At 53.1% G+C, this 21898-nt stretch overlaps 1 protein-coding gene across 3 annotated transcripts in view; it reads right to left on the bottom strand.

Moving 5' to 3' along the window:
- RASGRF1 (Ras protein specific guanine nucleotide releasing factor 1) overlaps window positions 1-21898 on the bottom strand; it is a 102541-nt gene that overhangs the window by 33186 nt on the left and 47457 nt on the right. For all 3 annotated transcript variants that reach the window (XM_043434494.1, XM_043434495.1, XM_043434496.1), the window contains exons 7-16: window positions 19297-19490; window positions 18874-18983; window positions 14080-14198; window positions 12219-12379; window positions 9225-9288; window positions 6586-6722; window positions 5749-5831; window positions 3016-3264; window positions 1603-1976; window positions 135-260 (exon numbers count right to left, since the gene is read on the bottom strand). In XM_043434494.1, the coding sequence (XP_043290429.1) occupies window positions 135-260; window positions 1603-1976; window positions 3016-3264; window positions 5749-5831; window positions 6586-6722; window positions 9225-9288; window positions 12219-12379; window positions 14080-14198; window positions 18874-18983; window positions 19297-19490 (1617 nt within the window). The remainder of the gene's footprint in view (window positions 1-134; window positions 261-1602; window positions 1977-3015; window positions 3265-5748; window positions 5832-6585; window positions 6723-9224; window positions 9289-12218; window positions 12380-14079; window positions 14199-18873; window positions 18984-19296; window positions 19491-21898) is intronic.

The following is a 21898-nucleotide window of genomic DNA, read 5'->3' as shown; positions in this document are numbered from 1 at the left end:
GCACTGAGGAGTCACTCATGAAACACAAGGCGTGACACCCACTGGTCTCCCTCAGCCTGACCTGCTGCCCTCCCCCACCTGCATCTCACACAACGTCTGGAATCTATTTGCAGTTCTGGGTTGGTGAGCTGTACCTGAGGAGTTTTTGCTTTTGACCGATTTTGGTGTTGTTGGAGATTTGGTGGGGGATGTCTCAGCGTCACCATCGTCACTCTGGTTTTGATCATTGTCTGACTCTTCCCTCATGGAGACTTCTGAGCCTGGAAGGAAAGAAGGAAACAATTTGGTATTTCTCAAATAATCGTTGACTTTTTCAAAAAGATTTTAATATTTTTGGCCTCACCATGTGGCACTCGAGGTCCTAAGTTTCCCAACGAGGGATCTAAACCAGGTCCTCTGCATTGGAAGCACAGAGTCTTAACCCCTGGACCTCTAGGGAAGTCCCTAGTCATTTTTTTCAGCTAAAGGCCATGCTTTATTCAGATTTCCTTAGTTTCTACCCAGTGTCCCCTTTGTAGTCTAGGATTCCACCTCGGAAACCAAATGACATTTACTTGCCGTGTTTCCTGGCTAGGATTCTGCCCCTTGGTCCTGCAGGATGGCCTCTGGGCTCTCTGGTAGGCTGTCACTTTGGTAATTGACTTTCAGCCGTGTGCATCCCGTTTACTGCACGCGCCACAGTAAATGTTACCTGGTATGGAGGTCCTGGGGGCTTCACCCCTTCCCAGCCATGCCCTCTGTTGGAGGTTCCCCTGCCTTCCACCTTCTCAACTCAGAGGAGAGAAATTCCAACCATCCTAAATTTTTTTCCAAGGCCTGCTCCTTGAAGGCTGGGGGCTTCTGTCCAGCCCAGGGTTGAGTATATGTGTGTGTGTGTGTGTGCATGCATATGTATGCTAACCACTGCAAGGCTGGTGTCACCCAGGATATGGGCTGACCTAACCCCAGACAGAGCCAGACAACCCTCCAAAGGGACACCGTCCTGGAATGGTCAGGTTTCTGAGAGCAGTGAGGGCCCAGCCTGGCCGCCATCACCTGTAGCCGTCATCTCCACACCCAGCGTCGCAGGTGTGTGCTGCGCTTCACGCTGTTCCCTGAACACACAACACTCTTCCTCGCCCCTTAGTCTCGCCCACTCCATTCCACTGGTCTAGAATGTTCTCCATTCCTCTATATGTGACACATCTAGATCTGACGGGCCCTCCAGGAAGCCTTCTCTGACTCTCCCCAGGGTCTCCTGAGCACCCCTCCAACACAATATCCTATTTCCATGTCTAGCCCTGATTCTCAGCCACACTGTGAATCCTGGGGGCAGGAGCCAGGTCTGCTGCCCTCTTCTCTCGCAGGCCCTGACCGAGGCCTGGCCCAGGGCATGTCTGCTGCAGAGATGGACAGAAATAAGGATGCAGGAGGAAGCAGTTATCAGGGCAATGGGACACCTGATGATGGGGGGGACACCTTCCTGGGTGTCTCTGCCTGCCTCTCCCCCACCCAGCCTCTGCATGGCCACCGTAATCTGGCTGTACCCCCTCAGCCTACCCCTCCTGTCCCAAGGGAGCTGGCCAGCCTCCGTGGCCATTGAGCCTGGGGGCATCCACTCACTCTGCTTGCTGAGGGCAGAGGGCTCTTCGGACTTCTCGGTGGCAGCGTCACCCTCATCTGGGATCTTGTTGGCAAAGCTGCTGGACACGTAGAGCTTGCTGGGGTCCAGCGTGGCTTTGCCAAAGGGTGACATGGCCGAGTACATGCTGGTGTAGCCGTTGGAGCTACAGCTGAGTGCGGCCAGATCCAGGGCCTTGCCGCCCGTGATGATTGGGATGTTGAGGGAGAGCTTCCGCCGGCGGCTGGGCGATGACGTCTTGGTGATGGACAGGGGCGGTGGTGAGGAGAACTTGCGGGTGGCACGTGGGGACTTGGGGGGGTCCCCGTACAGGAGCTTGTTGTTCTGGCCGCTGGCGAACAAGAGCTCCAGTGACCTGCAGGGGTGGGTGGGGTGGGGGATGAAAACAGATGGTCAGCCCAGTGGAGCCTGCCTGCCTGCCCAGGCCGCGGAGTCCTCTGTCTCTGGTCCCCACCAGAGGGCAGTGGTGGCTCCTTCATCTTCATGATCCCTGACCCCAGGCGGGTCCTCTGAGCAGGCAGGTCTGAGAGGAGGCCACACCAGAGGGGCCATGTGCTTCAATGGCCAGTGGCCAGGTTTCTCTGGGCCCAAGAGTCCTGCTCTGGGGGGTGGGCATGGGCTTTGGTGGGGCAGCGGGTCTGCCTAAAGCTCCCTCTTCACCTCCCTCTGGTCAGCAGCAGCGGCTGACCTGACATTCTGTGGGTCCCCCTGACCTGTAGGCTTCTAAGAAAGCTCCCTTTGTCTCCCGCACAGGCCTGGTGTCACCTACACGCTCTGACCTCACCCAGGTCCACACAGTTTATGGACAAGGAAGCTGGGGCTTAGAGACGGGAAATGACTCCTCTGATGCCTCCTGACCCTAAACCCAGTGTCCCTTCCACTCCACTTGGGTGCTTGCCCTCCACAGGCGGAACCAGCCCGAGTGTGCAAAAAGGGGCTACCTCCTCTCTTTACAGCAAGATGCGGTCTAAGCAGAAAAGGGATAAGATTCTCCCTTTCTCGGACTTTCCTCCCACCCTCCCCCCTTCTTTTCTTGAGTCCACCCTTTGTTTTTTTTTCCTTTCTTCAGTGGGGAAGGTGGAAAGAAGAGCAGGCCCTAGGGTTCAAGGAGGTTAGGGAGGATACAACACGGTGACCACCAAACTCTACCCCACCCCTGGAGCTTGAAGGCAGGAGGAGAAAGCTGGGGCCGAGCAGGAGCGTCAGGCAGGCCAGCCCTCTCCCACGTCTTTGCAGAGGGCAGGCTCGTTTCTGGGACAGTGCTCACATCTGCCCCTTAAGTTTCAGCCTGGGGCTGAACTCAGTTTCCCTCCGGGGCCCAGGAAGTCTGTGGATCAGCCCGAGGCGGGGTTGGGGGGTGGGGTCAGGTGGGGGGTGTGGAGGAGCCTGCCCACCTGGCAGGGATGGCACTGATGGGCTTCCTGTAGATGGTGATGAGCTTGTCCAGGACCACAACGGCGGTGGTGAAGACGCGATAAGAGTGCAGGAAGGTGTTGAGGAAGTCGATGCTCAGGAAGCGCAGGTCGGTCAGTCGCTCCAGTAGCCGCTCCACGCTGGCGTACCGGATCTGCAGCACTTTGCAGGAGTTCATGGTTTTGCTGAAGCGAATGTCCACGTCGTCGCAATACAACGAAGCGTCGGACCTGAGGAGGGAGGAGGGAGGGATGGAGGAAGGACTTGGGTCTGAAGGTGCCTGAGTCCATGGCTGTCTCCCCAGCCAGGCCGCGCTCTCCCTGAGGGCTGGACCACGGCCCAACCATCACTGTCTCCCCAACACACCAATAATCAAGGATGCAGTGGCTTATGATGGGAACAAGGAAAGCTTTGGAAAACTGAAGTTGTGAAAGAATGGGCTACAACTTCTTTTTCCCAATCATGCCTGATGACCTGACATTATAAAACTCCTAGAAGTGCTAGATAAAATACAATAAACTTAAAAATAATATATTGCTTGCACTTCCCTGGTGGTCCAGTGGTTAAGGATCTGTGTGCCAATGCAGGGGACACGAGTTCAATCCCTGGTCTGGGAAGATCCCCCATGCAATGGGGCAACTAAGCCTGTGCACCACAACTGCTGACCCCTTGAATACCTAGAGTCTGTGCTTTGCAACCAGAGAAGCCATTGCAGTGAGATGCCTGCACACCACAACTAGAGAGCAGCCCCTGCTCGCTGCAACTAGAAAAAGCCGGAGTGCAGCAGTGAAGGCCCAGTATAGCCAAAACTAAATATAAATAAATTAATGAATAATGTGCTGCCGAGTTCACAAACTATGAAGAAAATCTGTTCACAAAGCAGATTTGGACATGGATATTCAGAGCAACATTATTCATAATTGTGGAAAAGTGGAAACGACCCAAATGTCCATCAACTGATGAAAGGATACACAGAATGTGGTTTGTTCATACAATGGAATATTATTCAGCCATAAAAAGGAATGAAATGCTGATATACACTGCAACATGGATGACTTCTGAAAACATGCCAGGTGAAAGAACCCTGTCACAAAAGTCCACGTGTTGCAAGATTTCATTTCCATGAACTGTCCAGAACGAACAAATCTACAGACACAGAAAGTAGGTTAGCGGTTGCCAGGGATAGAAACGGGGGGGAACTGGAATAACTACTAACACACATGAGGTTTCTTTTGGGGGTGATGGGAATATTTTGGAATTAGTGGTGATGGTAGCACGACACTGTGAATACACTGAAACCCACTGGGGTGGGGAGAAGTCCTCATAAACTCATCCAGATGCTTAGAACACCTGATGGACATCACACTGCCTTGGCTAGCCCCTAGCTCCTGGCGCGCTCGCTCCATCAGGCCTGCCGTGGAAACCGGGTATGTGGGGGGACCCTTTCACACACTTGCTCCACAATGGTCTGCAGCTCCCCAGAGTGTGTACTTCAAGAGGCAAAGAGGCAGTGGGTCCCGATGTTTGCTTTGGGCAGGACAACATCCCCAGGGTGGGTCAGCTGGCTCCTGGTGTCTGTAAGGGGGACAGAGCAGGCTGGGGATTCAGAGGTTCAGATGGAGGTCAGAGGCCAGCAGGCCACCCGTGGTAGGGCGAGCCATGAGGGGGTCAGGTGAGTGGATGCTGGAGGAGAAGCAGGCCTGGTACAGGTCAGGGCTGCACTGCCCAGTGGGGCTCAGAAAGCTGAGTTCAGCAGGAGGACACCCCCTGGTCCCTCCTCCCTGGGGTGCTCAAACCAAAGAAAAATAGCTATTTAAAAAATAGGGAACTTGATGTATGGCAGAAGCCAACACAATGTTGTGAAGCAATTTTCCTTCAATTAAAAAATAAAGAAAAAATAAAAATTACAAAAAAATAAGGACTTCCTTGGTAGTCCTGTGGCTAAGACTCTTCACTTCCAATGCAGGGGGCGCAATCCCTAGTCAGGGAACTAGATTCCACATGCCATAACTAAGACCCGGTGCAGCCAAATAAACAAATAAATATTTTTTAAAAAAGCCATCTCCTAAAAAAAAAAAAAAAAGAATGCATTAAGTGTCATTCCTGATATTCTATTTTAAACAGCCTAATTGAATGTGAGAGTTGGACTATAAAGAAGGCTGAGCACCAAAGAATTGATGTTTTTGAACTGTGGTGCTAGAGAAGACTCTTGAGAGTCCTTTGGACTGCAAGGAGATCAAACCAGTCAATCAGAAAGGAAATGAACCCTAAATATTCATTGGAAGGACTGATGCTGAAGCTGTAATACTTTGGCCAGGTGATGTGAAGAACCGACTCATTAGAAAAGACCCTGATGCTGTGAAGGATTGAAGGCAGGAGAAGAGGGTGACAGAGGATCAGATAGTTGGATGGCATCGCTGACATGAGTTTGAGCAAACTGGGGAGATGGTGAAGGACGGGGAAGCCTGGTGTGCTGCAGTCCATGGGGTTGCAAAGAGTCAGACGACTGAACAACAATAAAAAAATACACATTTTCAGGACAAAAACAACTACAAAAACTAGATCAAAGCCATCAACCAAATAGACGTAAACTCAGAACACATGCCTAGAGCACCCCAGAGGTGACACTCAGCATCTCCCGAGCCCCCTGACGTCACTGTGTGACCTTCGGTCTCTGGAGCTCAGCCCAGACCACATGGGGCTTGGGCACTTACTTGATCATCTGTGGCACCGTGACCTTGGAGTTTTCCTCAAAGGCGTTCATCATCAGCCCGTTGCACCGGATGTTATCCACACACTGGAGTCAGAGAGAGGGCTCCCAGTCAGAGCCTCAGTCTCTGTGCTGAGACAGGCCTGGCAGGGGCTCTGCTCAGTGAGGGTTCACGTGCCCCCGCCTGACACAGGGTCAAAGAGCACCATCCAGGCAAGGGCAGGGTCAACACAGAGTGTCCTGTGGATTCTGGCCAGAAGTCAAGTCCCGAGCTCAGTGACCTTTTGGGACTTTACTTGACCTACTTGGGCCTCAGCCTCCCTATCTACAAAATGGGGATAATGATTCCTACACCCCCTCCCCCGGGGTGTTTGTGAAAGTGAAAGTGTCTCACTCTGGCCATTCTCGGGGTGATTTCTGAGGTCCAACGTCAAGGACAGGATCAGATCCACAGTGATCTGGGGTCTCTCTCATTGAAGGCCAACTCAGTGGGGCCTCCAGCCTCCTCTGTCCTCTGCCCACTGCAGGGCTAATGTGTAGGTTCCCAGGCCTCATACCAGAGATGTGAATGTAGTAAACTCAGGGGACCAACAGGGAGCCCAGGAACCTGGGGTTCTCAAACCTGCCCTACAGATGTTCTGGATGCAAGGGGCCCCCACACCTACAGGAGGCCTAGGGGCCTTGGGGGAGTAGACAGCTAGCGGGGCTCAGCCTTGGATGGGGCTGTTCCTGTTGATACCTGGGTCTTTCCCATTAGGACCCTGCAGCTGCCCTTTCCTCCAAACAGTGCAGGCATGAAGGAAGGTAACACCTGCCCTCAGGGACAGGTGATACCACTCACCTGGCTGATGTCACTAGTCCACGCCGCCTTCTCCTGTCTGGACGAGGCCACGAGGATGACAGTGAAGGGTGGTGAATCCTTTGGTTCCACCCCGATCTTGAAATCCAAGTGGTCTACATCTTGGCCAGACCCTTTGGCTTCCAGTTGCAAAACACAGAGTTAGCAGGATGAGTGTGGGCCTTTTTTGAGTTGGAAAACAACTGGTGGTGAAGGCATGGCATCGCTAGGGCATCAGGCCTCTTGCTAGCTTCAGAACTATATTTTTGTCTTCTTTGGATTCATGCCTTGGTGTATTTTTATTTTTTCCCAAACTCCAAGCTTTTTATTTTGTATTGGAGTACAGCCGATGAACAATATTGTGGTAGTTTTAGGTGAATGGCAAAGGGACTCAGCCATCCATATACATATATATCCATTCTCCCCCAAACTCCCCTCCCATCCAGGCTGCCACATAACATTGAGCAGAGTTCCCTGTGCTATATAGGAAGTCCTTGTTGGTTATTCATTTAAAATATAACAGTGTGTACATGACCTTCCCAAAGTCTCTAACAATCCTGTTCCTCCCAGAAACCGTAAGTTCATATTCTAAATCAGAACTTTTTTTTCTTTTTTAAGGCGAGGAATCCCCATTTCAAAGATGGTAAGACAGACCTGGAGTACAGAGTAGCTTCCAGCCACACAGGGACAGCTCTGATTCCATGTCGGAATAGCTTTTAGGATTCCCCAGTTGACTCTGCTCTCCTAACCCCAGTGAGGGTCTGAGGTCCTCAGGGAGGACTTTTGTAAGACACCCCCACCCCCTGCTGGGCAGGGGTTAAGCCAGGTCCTCCTGCTTTGCATCCTGGGCTTCCCTTGTGGCTCAGCTGGTAAAGAATCTGTCTGCAAAAAGGGAGACCTGGGTTCCATCCCTGGGTTAGGAAGATCCCCTGGAGAAGGGAAAGGCTACCCATTCCAGTATTCTGGCCTGGAGAATTCCATGGACTGTATAGTCCATGGGGTCACAAACAGTCGGACACGACTGAGTGACTTTCACTTCACTTCACTTCCTGCTCTGCCAAGGTGATCCAGGGGCCAGGTGGAGAACCTTAGATCTTGAGCTGCTGGGCTGGACATTTATCTCAGCTGAGAGGTCCCCAAAGCCAAAGTAAATCCTGGGTATTTTTATTTCTACTCTTAACCTGTAGGGCTCCTTGAACTCTCTTTATTTGGAAAGACTAAGATCACAGTTCAGGGACTCCTTCCAATGTCTCCACATTCACTGGCCTGAGTGTTGCCGAGGGCCTGCTACAGCTCTGGGCTCTACTTGCTGGGTGACTCTGGGGTGGAGGGGGTGTCCTTCCTGCTCTGGGCTTCAGACGTCTTTCCACAAGTAGAGTGGGATGTGATGGCTCTGAGTTCTCCGACCCTTCCGGTGCTGACACTTGAGAATCTGAAGGTGCCTTGCTGGGGAGAGGGGTTCCTGCTCCGTGTGGTGACCCGGGGATGCGATGGTTTCAGCTGCTCGGAAGTGGGGTGTCTGCATGTCAAGTGGGGGTGCTTGGGGCTGTGTCTCTACCTTTCCTGGACTTGGAGGAAAAAGGGCTTGGGGACTGATAGTTCCACCGGGGTCTGGACCGGCTGTGGCCAAGACTGAAGACGATCATGCTGGTAAGAGCCTCGGGTGAGCTACTACAGGTTTATTCTTGCCTTGTGGGGGCTGCTTGGCTCTGCCCTGGGTGGAGGGTCATGAGGGGTGCAGAGCTCAGCTCCCTGGGGCTGACCAGGGCATGCGTGTGTGTATGTGAGTGTGTGGATGAGGCTCCCAGCTCCCAGCAAAACCTGAGCCCGAGACCAAGCTGGGACTAGAATCTGAGGTCCTCAGACACAGCCCCGCCCATGGAGTCCTGAACTAGAGAAGGGCAGAGATGGCCCATCCAGCCGGTGTACCCCTAGGGCAGGGATCCGGAGCCTCGCTGGGGAGTCACGAAGCAGGAAGACGAGGAGCAACTTGGGTCCAATCGAGAGAGAGCAGTGACGCCACCCCTTAACCCCAAATAACAGGCCCATCCCCCAACTCTAATTCCCCGGGAGATAGAAATCCAGAGACAGCCCCATGCCAAGGCTTTCCAGGCACTTGGGCCCCCCTACCTGGCCCTTCTGGTGTGCTGAGGTCCCCCTCACATGCTCCCTTCTCCCCGAGTCTTGTTTCCAGTCCTGGGTCCTGGTCCCGCCAGCCTCACTGTGGGGGATGGTCCCCTACGCTCCCTCTGGTGGGAGCACGTGTGTCCCTGCACACCCCACCTGTTTGTGCTGGAGGACAGAGCTGGGTCTGGCACCTCCCTGGCATCTTCCTGGCTGTCCAGTGAGCAACGATGCATGCAGCACATGGATGCATTAATGAAGGTGCTCTCTGACCTGCGGGACCCCCAAACCCAGGGACCCAAGGAGCTTGGAAGGAACCAGGAAGGGGGTGGAGGTGGTCACCCACTGGGCCAGGGAGCTCCTTCTCTAAAGACCCAGACTGGCCTCTCCAGATCCAGGACAATGATCCCCGAACTTCAGCATCCTCCTCTCCTCCCACAGCCTGGGCTCCACCTCTCGGGGTGAGAGTGTGTGATCTGTGTGAGGACACACTGGCCTGCAGGTGGCCTCGCGCTCACCTTCTTCCTCCGTGCTCTCTGGCTCCTCCAGCAAGGTGCAGTCAATGAGGGATATGACTCCGTTCTGAAAAAGAGCGGGGCCACCTTGAATCAGGGGTGGGGGCGGGGGGGAGATGCTCTAGGTTCGGAGTTCCAGAATGTCAGTACGAGGAGGGACTCTAAAAGCGACAGACACACACGTGTATGTGCACATCATAGCCAAGAGGGTATTCTGGTTTTTAAGTTGGAGAATTTTATCTTCATATGAGGAGCCCAGGGACTTCTCTGGTGGTCCAGTGGTTAAGACTTCACCTTCCAATGCAGGGGGTATGGGTTTTGTCCCTGGTCGGAGAACTAAGATCCCATGTGTCTCTTGGCCAAAAAACCAAAACAGGTGGCGCTAGTGGTGAAGAACCCGCCTGCCAGTGCAGGAGATGTAAGAGACATGGGTTCAAACCCTGGGTTGGGAAGATCCCCTGGAGAAGGAAATGGCAACCCACTCCAGTATTCTTGCCTGGAGAATCCCCACAGACAGAGGAACCTGGCAGGCTACAGTCCATGGGGTCATAAACAGTTGGACATAACTGGTGACTTAGCACACGACAGAAGCAATACTGTAACAAATTCAGTAAAGATTTTAAAAATGGTCCACATAAAAAAAAATCTCAAAAGAAAATTAAATGTTAAAAAGAAGCCCAATGAAGTGACTCAGTTGGGACTGGCTCAGAGATGCCTCTCCTGGAGGAGGGTGAGGTTGGGCTGGGGATGGAGAGCTTGCACGTCGCTTCTTGTCTCACAGCAGCTCCGAGGCATCACCTGGTGGCCCCAAGTCTGCAGAAGTCTGAAATCCCTCAGCCTAGGCTCACAAAGGTCCATCTAGTCAAAACTATGGTTTTTCCAGTAGTCATGCAGGGATGTGAGAGTTGGATATGAAGAAGGCTGAGCGCCAAAGAATTGATGCTTTCAAACTGTGGAGCTGGAAAAGACTCTTGGGAGTCCCTTGGACAGCAAAGAGATCAAACCAGTTAATCCTAAAGGAAATAAACTCTGACTATTCATTGGAAGGACAGATGCTGAAGCTGAAGTTCCAATATTTTGACCACCTGATGCGAAGAGCCAACTCATTGGAAAAGACCCTGATGTTGGGAAAGACTGCAGGCAGGAGGAGAAGGGGGCAACAGAGGATGAGATGGTTGGATGGCATCACCCACTCAAAAGACAGGAGTTTGAGCAGACTCCAGGAGATAGTGAAGGACAGGGAAGCCTGGTATGCTGCAGTCCATGGGGTTGCAAAGAATTAGACATGACTTAGTGACTAAGTATGCATGCAAACTGGGGCTTAGTAAGGTCACCCACGGGTAAGTAGCAAGGCTAGAATTTGAGTAGTGCCCACATTCCATCTTTACCAGTATACTAAAAGACTTTTAAAACTCAAACAAATAAATAAACAACCCCCCAAACCAAAATAAGATAAAATGAACAAACACAAAGGCATGTGCTTTCAGATTGAAAAGCTGCCTTCAAGTCTCCAGTCCAAAGCACCCCTACTGACTCCCACCTGCTGGAAGAACCGTTCCTCCAGCCTGGACAGAGATCTTCCCAAAAGAAACTCCAGAGCTAATAAATAATGAATGCTTTCCTCGACACACAATTTGGTTGAAACTGGAGTATTCCATGTTTGTAAATTAATTTCCCCCCATGCAGCCGACCAGCTAATTTGTCGACATGTTAACATAAGCAGTAGGTTCCCTGAAGCCACTGCTTGATCTATTAGCGCTGCAGGAAGCTACGGGCCAGGCGTCCAGGGTCTGGAAGAATGGTTTCCCTGATGTTCTGCTTTAATTAAGGGCTCCTTCTGGCCCTCTCAAGGCCACAGCGTGTTCAGAGTTGAAATCTGCTGAAGCAAGCCTTCATGGGGATGAACACAGCTTGGGGAGGCTGTCGCTACAGAGGCAAGGGCATCATACCTCCCAGAGCAGGTCTATGGGCACCTCCCTGCATCTGTGCATGCCCCTGGTGAGGACAGCCACCCTTATTTCAAAGCAGATGAGGAAGTGAGGTGTGGACCGGCGCGGGAAGTGTCCGGGCTCACACAGTGTGAGAAACAGAGGTGGGATCAAATCCTGAGCTCTCAACAGTGGGATAAGCCATGTGCTGTGTTGGGGAGCAGTAGCTTCTGCCTGGGGTGCTGGGGGTGTGAGTGCTCAAAGGCGTCAGAAATGGGTGCTGTCTGATCTCCTTTTTGGTTGGAAATGAGAAAAAGGCTCTGGGTGCTGCTCTGCCTCAGCCAGATGTGACCATCCTCCACTGGCCCCTCACATACACACACGGGACTTTTAAGGGCTTATCTGGGGACTTTCCTGGTAGTCCAGTGGTAAAGAATCCTGCCTACCAATGCAGGAGACATGGGTTCAATCCCCAGTCCAGGAAGATCGTACATGCTTTGGAGCAACAAAGCCTGTGCACCCCAGCTACTAAGCCTGTGCTCTAGACCCCAGGAGTTGCAACTGTTGAGCCCATTCGCTGCAGTTACTGAAGCCTGTGGGCCTGGAGTCTGCTCTGCAGCAAGAGAAGCCACTGCAATGAAAAGCCCAGGCACTGCAACCAGAGAGCAGCCCCCACTTGCCAAAACTAGAGAAAAGCCCATTCTCAACAACAAAGACCCGGCACAGTCAGAAATAAATAAATTAAAAATAAAGAAATAAAAATGTAAGAAAGAGCTTCTCAGAACCCCCTGGCTCCTCTGACCCAGCTCCCAGCTGTGGGGGGGGGGGGCCCTTTGTACTCACTTTTTGTACTCACTTTCCCATTTCCCATGACTTCTCCAGTAGAAAATCCATGAATGGTTCGCTCATTCCAAGCTTCCAGTTGGAGCAGTCAGCGTGTGTGTGTGTATATTTGAGCATCTCTGACACCCCTGCCCACTGTCTGGGCCCTGGTCAGTGTTGGTCAGGACCCCCAGGTCACTGTGGTGTCCGACCTCCAGCCCCAGCAGCTCCCCAGCCCCGGCCTTACCTTGGTCAGGTGAAGCTTTCCGCCAGAACCTCTGGTGCAGATGATCAGGTGCTTAGAAAACAGGAAGCACTGCCTCTCGCCCTCCTTCTTCAGGGACAGGGACCCCAGGCGCCCCCTGGTGATCTTGCCCTTCTCGGACATGGGCACCTGGATGAGGGAACCTGTGGATGGAGGAGAGACCCTGAGTCCATCTCCCAGGACAACCTGTGCCTCTGAGCCAGCTTTGAAGCTGCACGTGGGTGGCGATGCCGGTGGCCATGGCAGTGGGACCAGGCAATCCTGGCTCCTGGTAGCAGACAGGTGACTCAGCCACCCCCTCCAGCCCTTCCTTGGGGCCACATGGTGGGGTTTAGGGGGGCGGGGGATGACGAGAGAAGCTCCATGCCAGAACTTTGACCCACCCAGCCAGGGCCAGGACCTTAGAAAGCAAAGGAACGCTGAAGGACATAGCCCCTAGGGTGAGAATGCAGGACTAGGCTGGGGCCTGGGGGTGGCAGGAGACTGCAGAAGTGGGGAGCTGGCTGTGGCCCAGAGAGATGAGCAAGACACACCCTGCTGCCACATGCAGCCACTGTTGACATGGCCAATTGATCACGGTGTGTTCTGCTGCAGTCCAATGCCACCTCCTCGGGAAGCCCTCCCTGATTCTCCCTAGTCCTGCTCTGGGCCACCTCTCTGCGTCCTGCCCACATTCATCACTGCATGGACCCCCTTCCCTGTATCCTGAGCCCCTCTCCCCCGCACATTCAGCCCTGGAGGGAGGAGCAGGGTCTACTCTCTGGGCATCCCTGGAGATATGAGCTGGACTGGCATGAATAGGGCAGGCATCCACGGAGGTGGTGAGACAGAATAAATGAGAAAGGGCTTGTTGGGCTCCCTGTTTAATCTCCAGGTCCAGCCCAGCCCCTCAGTTTGGGCACAGCACAGCTCAGGGGAGTGGGTCACAGGCTAGGCTGACTCTGGGCTCAGCAGGTCCCAGGGTAGACCCTGGGGAAGGACACAGGGGCTCAGAACAAACTCCCAGTAGAGGGGGTTCAGGCCAAGGGCAGCGGGGACCAGTGCCAGCTGCTCAGGCCAGCCTTTCATGTAGTCAGAGACCTCCAGGACTAGATGGAAGGAAGGAAGGAAGGAAGGAAGGAAGGAAGGAAGGAAGGAAGGTGGAGGTCCATCCTGAGGCATCACCTCTGGGCATGAAAGGAGACACTGAATTTCCCACAGGCCGTCGAATCTGAAGGAGCTGACCTTAAAGGCACTGTGGCTCTAACATCCCCAAGTTGGAAGTCAGTCCCTTGGGCTCCAGAGAGCTTCACCCACCCTTCTCACTAGGGCTGAGCCTCTTAACAGTGTCCCCAAGGTCAGCTGAAGCCCAAGAGTGAGGGGACCGCACCCAGAACCATTGTGATCACGGCCTCCCCAAGAGGCCAAGGAGGCTGAGTACAGGACAGAGGGACTGACCCTTGTCAACGCCACCTTGGACACTGCAACTGCTCACGACTCAGGGGGCCAGTCAGAACCTGGCCTCATCCTCCACCCCGTATTCTCTCCTTCAAAGGACATGCCGGTGTTTACGATGGTATACAGTAGACAAACCAAGGCCATCTGGGAAGAATTGTGTTTACATCTAGAGACAAGGAAACTGTGAAAACTGACAATATCAGGTGTCTGTATGTATAGACACCGCCGTCTACACATAGCTGTCACATTTCCCCCGGCAGGCCCGGAATACGCCGCAGTCATGCCGGCAGGCTTTGGCACGCGGCAGCCGAGCCAACTGGTGGTGTCACTGAGTGTGGCCTGCCTCCTGCTGCCGGGGCCCACCTGGCCGGGGATGGGTGGGGGACACAGGGTAGAGAGGCCATACCTTGTCTCACAAAGGTCTGGCTGGTGTCCAGAAGGATCTCGCAGCCTTCAATGATCATGCGTTCAATGGCCAGGTTTTTCCGGATGTTCTCGGTCTCACTGACTTCATCGTGCATTATCCTGTGAGGATGAACAGTCAGAGACCAGCCCAGGGAGGATGCAATGCCGGGTCTCTGGCTGGACCTGGGAAGAGAGCCTGGATTCTCGGATAGAACCTGTGGTCACCAAAGGTGAGAGAGCCTACACGCACAGAGAGCCCACTGTGTGCGTGCACTTTACAGGCGTGGGCTCCTCTAATTCTCCAACAGCTCTGGGAGGCTGAGAAGATGGTCTGACCCACATGGAGGAGAGACAGCAGAGCTGGGAAGAAGATGGGCATATAGAAGACATTCTTTGTTCATTACCTGCCTCTTACCCCACTACCGGCCTCATTTCCATCCAGAAAACAAACCAAGCTCACTCCTGCCTCGGGGAAATGTGTTTGTTTCCCCCCTCTGCACGTTCTTTTAAAAAGATTAATTAAAATTTGAAATCAGAGTACAGTCGCTTTAGCTATATAATAATCTGAATTAGCTATTTGTTGTTGTTCAGTCGCTCAGCTGTATGTGACTCTTTGTGACCCCATGGACTGCAGAACACCAGGCTTCCCTGTTCTCCTTTATCTCCCAGAGTTTGCTCAAACTCATGTTCATCGAGTTGATGATGCCTTCCAACTATCTCATCCTCTGTTGCCCCCTTCTTCTCCTGCCCTCAATCTTTTCAGCATCAGGGTCTTTTCCAATGAATCATGCCAAATGTAAGGGGGAAATGTGGAAACAGTGACAGACTATTTTCTTGGGCTCCAAAATCCCTGCAGACAGTGACTGCAGCCATGAAATTAAAAGACACCTGCTCCTTGTAAGGAAAGCTATGGCCAACCTAAACAGCGTATGAAAAAGCAAAGACATCACTTTGCTGACGAAGGTCTGTATAGTCAAAGCTATGGTTTTTCCAGTAGTAATATTCAGATGAATCAGCTATACACACACATATATGTCCCCTCCCTCTAGATCCTTCCTCCCACTGAGTATCACAGAGTAACCCACCCTCTAGAGTATCACGGAGCACTGAGCTAAGCTCCCTGTGCTATTCAGCAGCTTCCCACTAGCTATTTTACATGTGCTAGTGTGTATATGTCAATGCTACTATCTCAATTTGTCACACTTCCTTCTCCCCCCTTGCACACTCTTTATATGGTTGTTTCCTTAATGTTTGGGTTCCAGAATGACTTATTTTTGGACCACCTGGAAATCCAGTTGGCTCAAGGAAAGATTGACTGCAGTTTATTTCTATGGGCTCCAGCACAACTAGGAGGTTTAAGCAAGACACAGTTTGCCCCTTCATCTAAGAACACTTGCAACTTTCTGTTCTGGTTCTGACTGCTGCAACACTGCTCCTCTCCATGAGGTGGCAGTACTTAACTGCTTTTTAAAATAGCATTGGTGGGAAAAGGTATGAGTGACTTAACAACTTTGCTAAGATCCTCCATGTGTTTCCAGGAGTCTTAGGAAAGTAGTGAATATATATTTTTTTTTGGAAGGAGGTCTGGAAAAAGTACCCCACCTACTCTAAGGAAAGCACAAAGTCTCCTCTTTGTTGATGCCTGAAATTCCACAAGTAAGACCACTCAGAGAGCTGACGAATATCCAGTGGTTAACAGAGTTCTCTCGTAGACATGATCCAATTTAAACCCCGTAACAATGAGAGATGACATGGGTGGAGCTGGAGCTGTGAACAGGGGAATCAGCGTGATTGATGCTGAAAGCATTACTCAACCCCTCGAATACTTAGCTTCCCATTTGTAACTGTTGGGGTGAGGATGGAAAATAATGCATTGCATGGGCTGACCTCATGCAATGACAGGTGCTTAAATAAAAGGTGGTGACCATTGCCCTTATCAGGGCTGCGAAAATGTTACTGTTAAAAAAAGCTGATATATGATAACTTGTCATTTTTGCCGGCTATCAGACTGGGGCATCGAGATGAGGTCTCTGCCTTAGAAGCTTTGGTTTTCTACCCATCCCACCCCCACCTTCCCAGCAATGCTCTTCTCTCTCCAGGCCTTAGCCTTCTTCAGGAAAACACATGGGCACGGGCCAGGGAGGGACCTTTCAGGTAGTTCTGTGGATGGAAGTAGCCATCCTTCCTCCAGCCTCCAAAAGTACTTCACTTTTGGTAGCAGCCCAAGGCAATCAGACTCTCTTGCAGAGAGTGAGAGATTGGCTCAAGAGGCTAGAGGTGCTCAAAATGAGGGGGTGGACTCCCTGGCGGTCCCGTGGCTGAAACTTCACAATCCAGTGCAGGAGTCGCAGGTTTGATCCCTGATCAGGGAGCTAAGATCCCAGGTGCTGTCAGACTCAGCATAAAAAACCCAAACATAAAACAGAAGCAATGGTGTAACAAATTCAATAAAGACTTTAAAAAATGGTCCACATCAAAAAAAAATAAAAACTTTGTTGCTTAGTTGCCAAGTCGTGTCTGACTCTTTGGGACCCTGTGAACTATAGCCAGCCAGCATCCTGTGTCCATGAGATTCTCCAGGCAAGAATACTGGAGTGGGTTGTCATTTTTTCCTCCAAGGGTCTTCTGGACCCCGGGATCGAACTCAGGTCTCCTATGTCTCTGGCCCTGGCAGGTGGGCTCTTTACCCCTGAGCCATCTGGGGATGGCTGTTAGACATGTATAAACTACAGTGGCTCAGGGTAAACGGCAGACCCAGGCTGCAGTCTGCAACGGGGGAGCCTAGGTTAGGGAAGTTTGGGGACTCTGGGAAGGTGGCCTGGGATTTCCAGGGCCTGAGGCTCCTGGGGGAACTGGAAGTGATGACCTGGGTTATCCTGGAGCCTAGGAGTGAGGGGTTCAGGAAAGGAAGTGGGACAAATGCCCCCAGAGGTGAGGGGTGCAGGGCTCTGAGGTTGGCCAGGGAGGGGCTGGTTATCTTCTGGCTTCTAGTCAGCTGCAGCTTTCCTCAGACCCCAGGGAAGGTGGGAGGAGGATGAAAGGGCTGCTGTCACATGGGAAAACCCTCTTTTGTGCTGCTCAGGCTGGGCTCAGGACCAGGTGTAGGTGATGGGCAGGGAGACAAAGGAAGAGCAGTCTGTACACCCAGCACCAGGGGGGAGAGGGGACTGGGGTCTTGGGCCAAGTTCCCTGGCACCCACGTGCCTCCTGTACCCCTGCCTGCACTGGGACAGGGCATCCCGCAGGGTCCAGGAACTCACAGCGGGGTCCAAATCTTCTCTCCGGGGAAGAGTACACTGTACTGACTCCCTGTGGCCTGAGAGAACTGGGGTCCACACCCCACAATGGTTCTGTTAGTCTGCAGTCACGCCCTGCTTACACCTTCTCCCGAATTCTTCACTGTGGGGTCTGTGCCCTGCCCCAGGCCAGACTGGTCCTCCCTCTGCCCAGCTGCCCAACAAGTTCCACTCATTGAACTCGGGAAGCTGTTGAGGGCTCTGGGTGGTGGGCGGGGCTCCAGCAGGGCTGGTGGCTGAGCCCCACACCGTGCAGACCCATCCATCTCTGACCATAAGGCCCCTCCTCACCTCTTGGCCTCCGCTGGGGGACGCCCCAGGGCTCAACCTTTGGTTCATACCTCATTCCTGCTTAAACTCACTCCCTTGGTGATCTCATCAATCTTGTGACTTTTTAAAAAAAATTCTGGCTGCACCATGTGGTATGTGGGATCTTAGTTCCCTGACTAGGGATCGAGCCCACACCTCCTGCAGTGGAAGTGCAGAGTCTTAATCTCTGGACCGCCAGGGAAGTCCCAGCTGGTGACTTTAAATACCATGTTTGAGCTGATGATCTGTTCCACCTCGCCTCCCTAAACTCCAGAGTCAAACACCGACTCTCCCTCCTTGTCATCTCCACTGCTGTCGTCCATCTCAGGCCCAACACACCCCCAACAGAGCTCCCATGAAGCGAAGAAGACCCCTTCAAACCTGCCCCTCCAGCGGTTTTCTACACCTTGCATCGTGGCGGTGCCATCCTTGAGGCTGCTCAGGCTCAGACTCCCTTTCGACTCCTATGTTCTCTCTCTGTCCTCTTACCTCATGCATCAGAAACTCTAGTGGGTTCCATTTTCAGGAAACACTAGAGTCTGAAGCTCCTCCCCTCCATGCTACCCTGCCCCCACAGATGGGGAATCCCCCTCCCCACCACCTGGGTGTGGCAGCCCTCCTCCCTGGTCCCTCTGCTCCTGCCTGGGCAGAGACCGTGCTCCAGGGACTGAGGGAGAGCAGGGGAGGCCCTGACTATGGGGCTTTGGCCTCTGACAATGGCCCGCCCATGGCCTGTCCACTCATGGACACTGCCTACTGCTGAACAGAGCCTGGGATACATGAGGGCCCAACACTCGGGACACCATGGAGCCCCTAAAGCCACAAGCATTGACACATTGACGCTGGAGAACCAAGTAAATGGGCAGAGAGTGTCTGCGAGTCCCGGAGATGGGCCCACTGACCACCCAGGCCCTTGCTGGGCCCCACCTATGCCAGGGACAGCAAGCCACCCATCCCATCTCGCCGGTGCCCACCTGGACTGGAGCTGTAAACCCCTCAGACTGCTCCTGGGGATTCTGCCTCCAGGTGGGACAGGCTATGGGTCCCCACCCCTCGCAATCTTAACCAGAAACATGAGTTTTGGCCACTTGGGCTCAGCGAACTCCTGGTGGGGGCACCCTCAAGCCTGGGCCTGCCCCGTGATGTGGGGACCTGGGTTCCCTGGTGTGGGGACCCGCTGCTGGGCTTACCTGGACAGCTCCTCCAGTTTGGACTTGGCATAGTCCAGGCTGTTGCGTTCCACGTGCTCATGAGGGGTGTGCGCCAGGAGCTCGTGCAGCGTCAGGATGTATCTGGGGATCTGCGGGGGCGGGGAGGTGAGGCAGGAGAGAGGTGGCGATGAAATGAAATACAGGGGAGAGACAGAGCCCGGGAAGGGATGGGGGCGCAGAGACAAGGGTTCTCAGCACCAAGGACCCCCACTGCACTTCCGATCTCAGACTCTCCCGATCTCAGACTTGGAGCCAGGGTCTTGGGTGGGACGAGCCTCTCCACCCCTACCCCTGCCCTGCCCCACAGGCCTGGCTCTCTGCCGGTCGCACCCCTCCCGGCCCCACCACCCAGCCACCCATGTGCGCATGCGCCCTGGCAGGGCGGCAGGTGGGGCGGCACACCTGGAACATGGGGTAGGTGAGGAAGGTCTCCAGCGTCCTCTCCTCGCAGTCGGGCTTGGCCTCGTAGTGCTTGAGTAGCTTGTCGAAGTCGCGGTTCTGCTTGCAGTGCGCCAGGATCTGCAGGCTGTACTGGTGGTTGCGCACGAACTCCTGGTAGATGTTGAGCATGGGCAGCAGGATGTCGAACAGGTCGGCTGCAAGGAGGCGGGGCTCAGCGGGCAGCGGGGGCGCCCTCGGTGTGGGGTGAGGGGCTGACGCCCTCCCCCAGGCCCTCGGCTTCCCCAGCCCTGCCCAGGAGGTCCCAGAGAAAACCCTGCCTTCAGAGCCGACCCTGGACCCACTGCCCTCTCCTAGGAGAGACAGGGAGGCCCCAGGCACCAGGATCAATCACATCAGAACCACAGGGTTTTGAGATGGAGCCCTATCTAGTCTGACACCTAGAGGGCCAGAGAAAGCAGGTGTGGAGGGTGCTGTGGGGGGGCCCCTGGGCCCCTTTTAGGACACAGGTGCTTCTCCCCTGGCTATCAGCTGGGTCCTTCCTGCGTGGGAACTGCTCTCCGCTGAAGGAAGCTGCCCTGCACAAGCTGGGCCCATGACAGTCCGAGCCCCTGCCTCGATGACCAGCCCCTCGGGCCAGTCAATGCCCCTCTCTGAGGGGCCACCTGGGTCTCAGAGCACCTGTGGGGTTGTCCTTGGCCTCTGTTGTAATTACATCACCCCAGTGCCCTCCTCCCTCCAGGGGGCTTCCCTCCCAGAGTGTCCCATCTGTGACTGGGACCTGTAAGAGGCCACAAGGTGAGTCAGCAGCTGGCTTGGAACCAGGTTTCCTGACTCCTTTGTTCCAGGGCTTTCCACCCCATGACATGCTTTCCTGAGTCTCTGTTCCCTCACAGGTGGGTCCCCTGTCTCCACCCTCCCAGCTCTGCAGCCCCTGCTGGCCCGTCAGTCTCAACCTCCTGGGTGTCTAGCATCCTGTCCTTCCAGCTCTCGAAAGCCCAGACCTGCCCTTCAACACTTGATGGGATGGGATGGAGCCTTTAAAACAGGGGTCCCCCCACCTCCAGGCCAGTACTTCCTGTCAGATCAACAGCAGTGTTAGATTAGAAATAAAGTACACAATAAATGTACTGTGCTTGAAACATCTTGAAACCATCCCCCTAACCCTGGTCCGTGGAAAAACTGTCTTCTATGAAATCAGTCCCTGGTACCCAAAAGATTGGGGACCATTGTTCTAAAACATCTGCTTACTAACCCCATTAAAGAGAAAGACCATGCAGCTAGTGATGATTATACTAAGTGAAGTAAGTCAGACAGAGAAAGACAAACTCCATATGATATCACTTATATGTGGAATCTAAATATGACATGAACTTATATACAAAACAGAAACAGACTCACAGACTTAGGGAACAGATTTGTGGTTGCCAAGAGGGAGGGGGATGGGGATGGATGGAGTGGGAGCTTGGGTTTAGCATTTCTAAGTTTTTACATATAGAACGGATAAATGAGAAGGTCCTACTGTATAGCACAGGGCTTCCCTGGTGGCTCAGTGGTAAACAAGCTGCCTGCTATGGCAGGAGACATAGGAGACGCAGGTTTGATCCCTGAGTAGGGAAGACCCCCTGGAGGAGGAAATGGCTACCCACTCCAGTATTCTTCTTGGGAAAATTCCATGGACAGAGGAGCCTGGAGGGCTATAGTCCGTGGGGTTGCAAAGAGTCGGACACGACTGAGCACGCACACATCCAGTGTATAGCACCAGGAACTATATTCAATAACCCATAATAACCATAATGGAAAAGAATATTACAAAAAGAACGTATATATAGATATAACTGAATCACTTTGCTGTACAGCTGAAATGAACACAACATTGTAAGTTAACTATACTTCAATAAAAGGAAAAAACTTCCTTGTAACAAACTCTTAACTGGGAGCTCTTACGCAAGGCATCCACCTACCCAGTGGATCACCTCATCAATCCTATGAGGACAGAAAGTACAGCCTTTTTCTTCTTTCTAGTGTATGTGTGTGTGTTTGCTTAGTCATTAAGTCGTGTCCAACTCTTTGTGACCCTATGGGATGTAGCCTGCCAGGCTCCTCTGTCCATGGTGTTTTTTAGGCAAGAATATAGGAGCAGGTTGCTATTTCCTCTTCCAGGGGATCTTCCTGACCCAAGGATCAAACCACGGCTCTTATGTCTCCTGCATTGGCAGGCCTGTTCTTTACCACTGAGTCACCTGCTTCTTCTTTTGATCTTGGAGAAAACAGGTCTCTTTGACCTGAGAAAAACAGAAATAGCGCTCACTCCCCGTGGAAGTCTCCTGGCCTGTGGGCAGGGGAGCCTCTCCTCTCTCAGCGGTCCCTTCACCTTCCTGAGCCTTTTTCCTTGACTTCACAGCAGAAGTGACACAACACTCACTTTTTCCTGTTGAATTAGGTGGAAGGAAGATGCTACCCAGGGTGGGAGAGACAAGAAGCGAGAGGTACCCCTATACATCACTCTCAGGAGTGAGGACTTGGAGAGAAATATGACGGTGGGTACAGAGCGGGGAGTCCACCCCCCTTGTTTCAGTCATTCAGCCTCTGGACACCTATCTCA

This window comes from Cervus canadensis, chromosome 17 (genome assembly GCF_019320065.1).
Source record: "Cervus canadensis isolate Bull #8, Minnesota chromosome 17, ASM1932006v1, whole genome shotgun sequence".
Classification (NCBI taxonomy): Eukaryota; Metazoa; Chordata; class Mammalia; order Artiodactyla; family Cervidae; genus Cervus; species Cervus canadensis.
The sequence above is the reverse complement of the archived record's forward strand: the minus strand, read 5'-3'. Positions and strand labels throughout refer to the sequence as shown.